At 45.8% G+C, this 11,577-nt stretch overlaps 1 protein-coding gene across 1 annotated transcript; it reads right to left on the bottom strand.

Annotated features, from left to right (window-relative positions):
* Nucleotides 1-9,559: 9,559 nt before the first annotated feature.
* On the bottom strand, nucleotides 9,560-11,284 carry LOC120643088 (polyprenol reductase 1-like). Its single transcript, XM_039919615.1, has 4 exons — nucleotides 11,031-11,284; nucleotides 10,716-10,811; nucleotides 10,022-10,093; nucleotides 9,560-9,909 (listed from the first exon to the last, which is right to left on the bottom strand). Exons 1-4 carry the CDS (start codon nucleotides 11,157-11,159, stop codon nucleotides 9,805-9,807), a joined length of 402 nt encoding a protein of 133 aa, XP_039775549.1. The 5' UTR covers nucleotides 11,160-11,284; the 3' UTR covers nucleotides 9,560-9,804.
* Between the last annotated feature and the right edge of the window lie 293 nt (nucleotides 11,285-11,577).

Below are 11,577 nucleotides of genomic sequence, written 5' to 3'. Positions count from 1 at the left end.
CGCGCTTGCAGGGCGGAAGAGGAGGGAGAGAAGAGAGCGAGAAAAAGGAGGGGTTTGGTCGAGAGGTTTTGGACGGGTTTGGGTGGCGTTCGAGGCCGTTTTTTCCGCTCCGGTGTGCGTTTTCTGGGCAGCCTTTTTTTGTTTTCTTTCTCCTCCCCGCTTCTCTCCCTCCTCCAGCTTTAACGCCATTTGAGAGAGGAGAGAGAGAGAAACTGTGGTGGTGGCTAGTGCTAGGTTAACGTTAAACTCGCTTTTAGTGCGAAGGACAGGCTGTCACAGTGAAGGCCCTTTTACTGGGGACGGATGCTGACGGAGCGTCGCCGGCGCCGCGGACGCCGACGAGCGGGGCCCGCGGAAAAGCTGGAGGCGCGCCCGGTGTCAGCGACGCCGTGCGGGTGGGGCTGGCGTGTCTGCGCCGCACGGGTCGGAGGAGGGAGATTAGTGAGGTCTAGCTGGGTGTTTAGCAGCGTGGGTTCGAGCGGAGCTGCAGCTGGTGTGGTGCTGACTGTTGACTGGAACGCGGCCTGCCGCGCAGGCTGTGCGATCCCTGGGCACAGCACAACACGGGCTCGCTGCTTCTGCTTCGTGCCGGCCTGCCCAATGTTGCCTCGCCGTGGCTTGCCGATTGCCATCCATGCCAGATCCATCGTTGCTGCCAAGCTTTCGTGTTAATACACCTACATTCTGTTTATTTATGCATGCAGGATGATGCCTGGAACAGTGCGTGTGAATAATTGTGCAGGATTTTTTGAACCGGAAACTGTCAATCTTGGTGATGGACAGCTCTATCCGCAGGGCGGGGAGAGACTGATTGCGATGGGACTGCATTTACCGACCTCTTTTGAACCTTGGTTTCACTTTCATCAAGGAAAGGTCCAGTGAACATCCCTCCTGTTTCGTTAAAAAAAAAAAGAAAGGAAAGGTCCGGCGGTGAAGGGATTCAAGCAGAACAGTCAGTAAAAAAACAAACAATTCAGCAATGTGCTCCTACGCGGCCAGTAACTGAAATGTCAAATTTTGAATGGCCCGGAGACAACAACGGGGCTACGAGAGTAAACACGGAAGAGCAACTGAGAATGGTACCTGTCGCGATGCTTCAATGTAGAAGCCGTGAACACTGAACAGTACACCCTGCTGAACCGGCCAGGCTTGCCACATACGTACTCCGTATCAGTTCAGCAATGAATCGCCAGATGCCAACCATCCGCGACGTTCGCCTCTGACACCAGCGCACCGTTTCCTCCTGCCCCCTTGGCCGTGTTTGGATGACACCTTGAATTTTTTTTTAAAAAAAAAATAAATGCATGCATCAAGTACTAAACAAAGTTTATTTGCGAAATCTTTTTACGGATGGGTGTAATTTTTTAAGACGAATCTAATGAGCCAAGTTCCACCATGATTGGCTAAAGTGATGCTACAGTAATCACATCTAATCATCCTCTAATCGTATGGTCAAAAACCTCATTAGTTGCAGTAACTGCTTGTCGGTACCCCAGGACTGGGGTACCCCCTCTTGCTGTGTCTAGGCAAGGGTCTCGTAGTTATCATTAACTACGCCCTGACGGCCGAGCAGCCGGACCCCTGTGGTCCGGAGCCCTACTCTCCCGGCCGATGGCCCCGAACCCGCTCCCCGCTCGGGGAGGGTCCGGTGACGCCACGTGTCCAGGAAGGAGGTAGCCCTCAGCCAAAACAGCTGGGGCCCCGGATCCCCGCCGGGTCCCGGACCCCCATATACTATCCGGACCCCTCATCGGGTGGAACCAACATCGCGCCTGGGATGGTCCGGAGCCGCCACGTGTCCGCAGGTGCGGGCACGCGCGCGGTACTGCTTGGCTTCCACTGGAAGACTCGCCTACCTACCGCATTCAAAACGTTAGACGGAAGTGCGCCCTGCCACAGCAGAGCCCGAGGCGGCTTTTGCCAGGTTGCACTGTTGGTCGCGTGTTACCGAGGCGCATAGTACAGTCGCTGGCACCGTCCACGCCGCGTATGTTAGACTACTATGCCAGTTGGACACGACGGCTCGGCTTCGCCATTATGACGCCTACACGGTAGACCCAGCAGTCTACGCCGCAATCTACACCGCCTCAACGGGCGCCTCGCCGATAGGACAGATAAAAGCCTCCCTCGGAGAGAGAGTCTACAGGGTGATAAGCGTATCCGACGAAGAGATCCTCAACACTGTAGCACTTTGATGGTATACTATACAACCTCGTTGGGCCCACGTGTCGGGGTCCAACGCTTGTGTATGCGCCTCACTTGCGCTATAAAAGGGAGATGCCCGTTAGAGAAGGACTCATGTCTGAGGTCTGGGGAAGCAGAGGGTTGACTCATTCTGAAACACAAGAGCTATACAGCACACAGTGGACGTATGGTATTACGCTCCGGCGGCCTGAACCACTCTGAATCCTCGTGTGTTCTTGCGTTCTTGCCCCCAAGTTAGATCGGCCTAATCGCTTAGCGCAATCCCGAGTACACCCCTCTGGGATTAGGCGGATGCGTTCCGCCACCCGGCTGTGGGTACCCTAAAAAGACCACAACACTGCTACAGTATCATAGTAGTGGAGGTGGTTTCATAATTAGATTTTATTTAATACCGTAATTAGTGGTCAAAGCACCGAAAAGTTTTCATGAATTTTTTTTCAGAGACCATCCAAACATGGCCATTGTACCTTGTTGCGTTGTTTTTTCGCGCCATGCTTGAGCACGTTTTTCATTAAAAGAGTGCCTTGTTGCGCTGTTGCCAGCTTCAGCTCTAGTCCCGGGCTCCTGGCAGTGAAAATGCTGGCTCGGTGGCTCCATCAGCGAGCCCAACGGCTGAAGCTACCGTTCGATCCAAATGTGCATACTCCTACCTCGTTGTCGTTGGACAAAATCGCGAAGATGAACCAATTCTCTCTTCGTGTTTTCTCTCTTCGAGAACAACCAATTGTCTCTTCGTGTCCTTTTCTCTCTCTTCGTGAACAACCAATTCTCTCTTCTTGTCCTTTCAGGCCCTGTTTAGTTCCCACCCTATAAATCAGGTAAACACAAAAAAACGTCACATCGAATATTTCGATACATGTATGGAGTACTAAATGAAGTCTATTTATAAAACTTTTTGCATGGATGGGTTGTAAATCGCGAGACGAATCTAATGAGCCTACTTAATACATGATTTGCAACGGTGATTCCATAGTAATCATCCGCTAATTATTGATTAATCATAAATTAATTAGCATCATTAGATTCGTCTCGCGATTTACAACCCATCTGTGTAAAAAATTTTGTAAATAGATTTTATTTAGTACTTCAAATTAGTAAGATTCCAACTTAAAAAAAATTTTGCGCTGAAACTAAACACGGCCTAAAAACAAATTCTCTCTTCGTGTTTTCCCACAAGATCTGGAGCACGGAGCATACATCATAGACCGCGATGGCGTCAGCACACGCTTTACAGTTTACGCAGCGCGATACGGTACGGGTTCCTCCCATTCCGTGCGCGCGTCAAATCAGTCGCCCCCATGCTTCAGATTTGACTCTTTTTTTTTCTGGGGGCCTTTTTCTTCGTCGGAGTGTGTCCCATCAGCGTTTGACGTGTCGGGAGAATTTTCCGAACACTAATTAAAAAACTAATTTCAGAACTCACTTAGAAACCGCAAGACGAATCTTTTGAGGCCTTTGACCGCATCATTATTACATGTGGGTTACTGTAGCACTTATGTCTAATGATGCCCTAATTAGGCTCAAAAGATTCGTCTCGTCGTGTACATCCAAACTGTGTAATTAGTTTTGTTATTTGTTTATATTTAGTGCTTCATACATGTGTTTAAAGGGGAGGTGAAAATTTTTGGGAACTAAACGGGCCCTTAGATGCCGAAAACCCCCTCCAAACTTTCCATCACATATCCATCACATCAAAATATTAAATATAGTAAATGACTAATACATAGAGTACTAAATATAGATAAATAAAAAAAATAATTACATAATTTTGATGTACGTTACGAGACGAATCTTTTGAATCTAGTTAGGTCATGGTAGGACAATATTTACCACAAACAAACGAAAAGTACTACAACATACTACACTGTCGGATGTGACCAGCGTACTACACTGTCGGATGTGACTTTTTCTCCCACTTTACTTTTCCAGAGATCTAAACACAGCCGGAGTAGTGGGCGAGCAGCATATGGAATGGCGTGCTCCGCTCTCTCCGCTGCTTGCAGGTAGTAGTACTGCAATGCTACTGCCGCTGCAGTACGCTCCCAAATCTCTCCCAGCTGGACCCACCCCGATTCTACCAGCCGCATCAGACTCCAAAGTTATGAAGGCACATGGCGTAATCTGGTGGTACCATGCCGTGCAGCTCGGCGGCCTTCAGTAATGCAGTGGGGCAGCACGGGGGCCGTAGAATACTAGCGCCCTGTCGGAGTATCCGATTACGGTGAGAGATGAGATCGTGAGACGCCAAGCTTAACGGCCTTCTAGTCAGCGCATGTGCACGCCACCGTAGGACGGCGGGGGTGCGTCGTGCGAGCAAAACTATCCTTCTTTTCGCCCAGATCTTTCGCAAGGAGATTGTGTAGGCTGCCTACGATGCTTCAGGGCTAGTAAATTTTAACCGGAGCACACAGTCACACAGGTTGGTTTCAAGACCCCGTTTTACTGCACTCGAAACTACTCCATGTTAGATTCACGACCTCGGACGTGATGGCTAAGTTGTTTTTTCACCCCACGAGGCAACGAACTCCCCCTGCTCTCGAGGTGAAAAACGCAACGGTGAATTTGGGGTCTGCATGGTAAAAAAAAAGGTGCAGTAATTGCCAATTGCCACTGGCCAGGACCGGCGTCTTGCCGGCTTGGCGGCTTCGGCTAGCAGCCTACCACCACACACACTCTGACTCACAGCACGGGCACGACGCCTGCAGGAACCAGACGATTTCCTGGTCCGTACTGCCACGCCGCAGGGCTCCAATAATTCATCAAACGGCCATATGGGTGGCGCGACCTGCCACTGTTTCAGCTGACACGGGTCACTGGAGCACGAGCACCAGCAAAGCCGTGTCAGCTTTACTGCTCAATCGTCGCCGTGCCGGGTGCTCCGCTCCGGCTGGCTGCTCCCGCGGTCCTCGAGCTCGGTCTATCTGCAGACCATTTCGGTAAAATCTGCAGCGTGCCTGCATGGGGCCTGTGGTTCTTGAAAGATTGGCGTTCTTCAACGCGCCTCCCCGGAACATTACTGCTCTCCACCTGCGCTTGTTCCTTGGAGAGTTGCCACCCATACCTGACTCTCCTAATGGTTTGAAAACCAATTCAAAACCACACCAAATCATTTCATTATTAATATACTTTAGAAACCAAACTAATTCCATCCACTTGCTATTCCACCCAAATCAATCCAAACTAATTCCTATTTACTCCCAAAACAAACAAAACTAATAGTTTCAACCCAAACAAACTGGTCTCGAACTACTGCGTCTAATTCTCTCCAACTAGTTTAGTGCCTCCGCTCTTGACATGAGGCACACGTGTAGTTTTAGCCATACTATTTTGCACAGAGTAGCTGCCAGCCATACTGAATCATCTACAATAAGTTTTAGTCAATTTCGATAAAATTTTATAATGTGAACGCAATATTTTATTTCTAGCGTCCGACTCTTGACATGGGCTCACGTGTAGTTTTAGCCACACTGCTTTGCACAGAGTAGCTGCTAGTCATACTGAGTCATCTCCAACAAGTTTCAGTCAATTCCGATAAAATTTTGTAGTGTGAATGCGAGGTTTTATTTACAGAGTCCGACTCTTGACGTGGGGTCCGCATGTAGTTTTAGCGACACTGCTTTGCACAGAGTAGCTGCCAATCATACTGGGTCATCTCTAACAAGTTTTAGTCAATTCCGATAAAATTTTATAGTGTGAACGTGAGGTTTTATTTTCAGGGTCCACCTCTTGATGTGGGGCCCACGTGTAGTTTTAGCCACACTGCTTTGCACAGAGTAGCTGCCAGTCATACTGAGTCATCTCTAACAAGTTTCAATCAATTGCGATAAAATTTTATAGTATGAACGCGAGGTTTTATTTCTAGGGTCCGGCTCTTTGTGTGGAGCCCACGTATAGATCTAACCGCACTGCTTTGTCAAAAGTATCTGCGAGTCATATTGAGTCATCTTCAATAAATTTCAGTCAATTTCAAAAAAATTATTATGTGAATGTGTGATTTTTAATTTTAGAGTCATACTATTTTGAACAAAATATCCATTTCAACTTACCCAACCCATTTTAACCCGTATTTATATAGAACCCACTTCATCACAATCCATTACTTAATTCAACCCATTTCAATCCACCCAAACACAATTCGTATCAAAACTCAATCCACAAAACCTATTTCAACCCAAACCATTAGCATGGTGGCCCATACCGCGCGGAAGGAGGTGCTGGATCCAGTCCAGTACGGCTACTAGATCCAAGTGTGCCAAAGCTGGACAGGGCATGACCAGTAGCAATAGGAGGTGTTCTTCCTTAGACGGTTAGATCTGTAGCAGCAGGGGATTGAGGGATTAATTCCCTAACTATTGAGGAGGAAGTTAACTGAACAATTTTTAAGGATTTTACAGAATACCAGCGCTACTCGTACAGAGGTTCTAGGAAATTGTAGGTTACAGATAGGAGCTAATCCGGGGTCAGCAATGATGGTGAGGTCATGATCGGACTCATGATTGATGAGCGAGTTCACGACAGTGATACGCAATTGGGATGTACTCCCTCCGTCCCTAAATAACTGTCGCTTTCGCTTCTCGAGAAACAATTTTGATTAATTTTATATAAAAAATATTAATATTTATGATACATAATTGATATTATTAGATAGATTTTTTAATCTAATTTTTTAATAAATTTATTTGAAGATACAAATGTTGCTATTTTTTATAAATCGAGTCAAATTTATGGCACGCACCTCAAAGACGACACTTAAAAAGAGACATAGAGAGTAGTACAAATTGTTCAGTGAAAAGGACGTGCTCCTATACTAATCCTTTCCGGAGAACAACAATAAATGTGAGCTTGTGGACGGACACGCGTGTTTGCAAGCACGCAAGCATAACAGAGCTCACGCCGTCGGAACCTTCGTGCCAGGATCGGTCTCACACCCTCCAGGTGGACGCCTCGCGTGCCCATTCATTTCTGAAGCGCCGGGTAGCTTCCAAAATCCGCAGACGAAACGCAAACGAGCGGGAAAACAAGACGACGAGAGCGCGATGGAGCGCAGGGAGGACGAGCCCAAAGAAAGCCATGGTCGCTTTCCTGAAAAGAAGAGGCTTTGGTGGCATTTGGGTCGTCATTTGGCGACACGCTGAGGATGAGGACTAGCGCCCGTGGTGGCATGGCCGGCCATGACTTGGCCTATTCGCACATGCAGAGCTATCAACTGTCTTAGGGTTTCTGGTTTGTCTGCACGGGCGGCACCCAAAAATCGGGACTGAACTGCGTACGGACAGTTTCGTCCATACGCATCGGAGTGCTCAACATTCGTTTCTTCTTCCCGCCTTCCAAGGCACTATCTATAGTAAATGGGTTTGTGATGGAGACCTGGGCCGGGCGGCACATCCCGCTGAATTCGGCCGAACTAAACCCTGCTGAATCGTCTGATTCCTTTATGCCTCTGCTCATGAAATTCAGGTGTCTGTCCACGGCCACATTTCGCTATCTCCCCCACGTCCTCAACTCCTCATACAATTCCTTTTCAGTTCCATCCATGAATTTCAGGTACCAACTCCCAGCAACGTCACTCCACAACTCACCAAGCCCCTATAAAACAAAATGTGCAGTGCCCTACGCAAACGAACAGGCCCTAGCAGCTCGCCGATAAAACGGCGCCGGGTGGGGTTTCTTCCGAGTTCAATGTATGATGCCCAGCCCCCACCACTTGAAGCGAAAGGGGAGCTCTCATGGTGTCTGCTCGCCGGGTGGATCGAGCCACCGGGCTAGTGGCCTAGCGGCACACGCCATGATGCCGTCCAGTTTCTGGGCGTCCCCGGACCCGGGCAAAAAAAAAAACCCCAGAATTATGCTAAGGACTGCACTAAACAAGACCTAAAAGAGACTCAATGCAGGTGATGTGGGCGAACACATGTCCCGACTGGGAGGATTAGCCGGGCAAAGACAAGGAGCGTGTCCCCTCTCGCGGATCCCTGGATGTGCTTTCTGACCAAACTGCCATAGATTCCAGCCCAGGTGAGAAGCATGAGTGCTGTAGGTTGGTGGCAGTTTGCTCACTGCTTCACTTTCATCAGAGAATGGCTTCTTTTGCCTGTGCCAAAGGCATAGCCTTTGCTTAATGCTTTTGTGATCATCCCATACTTGTAGAGGATAGTGACTTGACTACTGTGGTTCATGAGTGTACTTATATATAGAAGTTAAAACGGGGAATAGAAGGAAGGTCTGAGTAGCTTGGTGACATCATAGGACTCATCGCACTCGAGAATCTTCAGAAATTAAAGTTTCTCCAAGCCTCAGGTCTCTATTCCCAGAGGTGCCAGTGGCTAAAGCAAGGTGCGGAAAGGATTTCTGTATGAACAAAGCACGATTGTGATCACAGGGTCAGCCCAAGATTTTAACTGCGTTTGCCAACATAGGCCCTGTTTGGTTCGAAGTAGCACAAAAATTTTGACCAATAATTAGGGGTACTAAATAAAGTCAATTTACAAAACTAACTCCACAACCCTGCGCTACTTCGCGAGACGAATCTAATGAGGCCTTTGACCGCACGATTAGAGGATAGTTACTGTAGCATCACTATAGCCAATCATCGATTAATTACTGTCATTAGATTCGTCGTGAAAAGTTACACCCATCCGTGAAAAAGTTTTGCAAATAAACTTCGTTTAGTACTCCATGCATGTGAGATTCTTTTCTCAGGAATCGTGTGCGCTACTCGTGCTACTCAACCAAACAGGCCCTATGGGATTTTCCATATGACCAGTGCTAGTTTCTACAGTTATTTTAAATCTAATAGCTTCTATGAAGCCTGATATCTCTCACAGTCTGATGACATCCATTGCCAACTCTTAAATAATATCAACAGCAAATTGTGGTGGTTCTTTACATAAAAATATTATCCACAAGCCCCCCCAGACATTGGATGACCCACTGAAGTACCCACCCATGATCGTTAAAAATTAGTTAGGTAGATGATTATCCTTTCGGCCAAATGCCATTCCAGTTTTGAATCAATATCCATCTCTATTCCTGTCAAGTGTTGCACTCTGAAGTAAACAGCAGAAAAATGAGGAACGTCTGATATAGAATTTCTGGATTGACATAATCAATGATACTAACAATGCGACTGAAATACAAAACCCACCTCAATCGTTCCAGTAGGATTTCATACACCATGAACAATAAAGGCCTTCTTAGCAGAGATTCGAGCACCATACAGAACTTACCTAAGATCAAACAAGTCTCATCGACGGACATGGGAGTATTTAGAGCCATGATAATGAACAATAATATCATTTGTCTAACTCTCAGCCAGACATTCACAACTTGAGAAGTCCTTTATTCCGGAAGAACATTGTTTGCAATGCTAAAAAATGTTAACCAATAATAATGCACATCAAATATCTGTGTATTTTAATGTACATACACAAATATCATAATAAGTACAAACAGAGTGATTGAAACTACTTAAGTTAAAACAATACAGTACTTCAATGTCTACACTGTCACATTTACATGAATATGTGTTGCACGTTGGACACTTGGACCTGTCCAAGCTGATGAAAACAAACAGAACATGTCTTTGGCATTTCCTAGAGACATCTAGCATACAAATGGAATGATTGCATAGCGAGAGCGAGGGTAATCTTCAAATTTCTGAAGATACCATTTATGAGTTTGTACCGCTGCAAAGGACAAGTTTGTTATCTGCACAAAAAGGAGTGTCAGTTCAGGTTGCTGTAATGAAAGATACTGAAAGAAATCATATTCACAAGTTGCTTTGACCACCAAAAGTGAAAAATGTCACAGAGAAGCCTACCACAAAAAGGTACAGGAACCACACCGAAATGTCTGATCCACCACTAGCTATCAGCATGCCCAAATATATTACCTATATACCAAAATAACACCAAATGTTAATAACATACTGATTTCAACCCCATAATTCAGTGCACTATCTGACAGAAGCAGAAACAGCAAAACGTTCGACATCAACATCATTTAGATATTTGAAAATGGTGAAATAAGTTGTGTTCTTAAGATAATACTAAATTTTTATCAGGTTTAAGTCGTATACAGAATGCGTGCATTCCCTTTTATGGCGCTCCTAAAGAGAACTTTACTGCAGCAGAATCTAGGTTGACGAGGAGCGTGCGTATTTAATTAGAGGTCTGTCATTACATCAAATAGAGCTGCAGCGTAAACCTAAAACAAATCTAGCATAACCTGCAGGAATTTCCACCATTTGAAACGCCCCTCATCCACCAATAGGGAACCCATCCCAGGCTCCCAGACCCTATAAGTTCATAAAATGGAAAATTTACTTTATTGGTCAGCCTACTCTCAATTGCTATCATTATTTTAGCACTTTGATGGGATTTTCCATATTCATCACTATGTGCAACATTCTGAATATTAATGATGGGAGTAGGAACTTAGCACTTTGATGGGATTTTCCATATTCATCACTATGTGCAACATTCAGAATATTAATGATGGGAGTAGGAACTCACTAGTTCAGCAAGGTAATGAGGGCAACACACCTGACTGAACCAGTCACCGCATGGAATTACATATTCATCAGAATCTTTGTGTTCACGCAATGATCCCTGTAAAAAAAACAGGAACAATGAAATCCTAAGCATAAATAACTTCACAAAATTGTCTCATTATTAATATCTAATAACCATAATCTTTACGCTAAACAATTATTCTTTGCAGTTTCAACATTGGCATATTTTCTTCATATCCACTGCTTATATTGTTCAGATTTGCAACAAAAAATAACAGTATATTTAGGGTTCTACATGTGAAAAGTGAATACGTACAAGAATTGCATGGCAGCGGATCTGATGGAGTGAGCCCCAGATGAAAATAACAGCACCGATCCACTGGCACCACCCCAACTTCAGAAGAGGCTTCAAGAGATGTGACGGGTCGATTACTAGATCTGGCATCCTCGCTCGACCCTTTACTATAAACTCAGCTATTTGATATTGAAGATACTGTATTGCTTCAGGAAGAGAAGAACTAGCAAGTGACAAAGGAGCAGCCACATAGTAGCTGGCGGGAAAAAAAACAAACAGTTTGTCATTTCAAAAGGCCAATGCAATAAAAAAAAGAGGATGATGATAACATTGGAAGGTGTTCTGTCCGCAAAACTGGTACATGCGGCCCGCTAACTAGGCATATGATCTTGGAAGCACATAAAGCGCTCGAGGCCGTCAGAAGATTCGTCCTTGGCAAAGTTCCTTCCACGGTTAAGTTAGATGTTCGGGAACCTTGCGGCCGGTGCCATTATATTGAAGTCTAGACATCAGGTTGCTGTAATTATCCAAATGTTTAACTACTCGGTGGTGCCAATGCTTTCTTGAA

This window comes from Panicum virgatum, chromosome 7K (genome assembly GCF_016808335.1).
Source record: "Panicum virgatum strain AP13 chromosome 7K, P.virgatum_v5, whole genome shotgun sequence".
Lineage (NCBI taxonomy): Eukaryota > Viridiplantae > Streptophyta > Magnoliopsida > Poales > Poaceae > Panicum > Panicum virgatum.
This window is presented reverse-complemented; position numbering and strand designations above follow the sequence as displayed.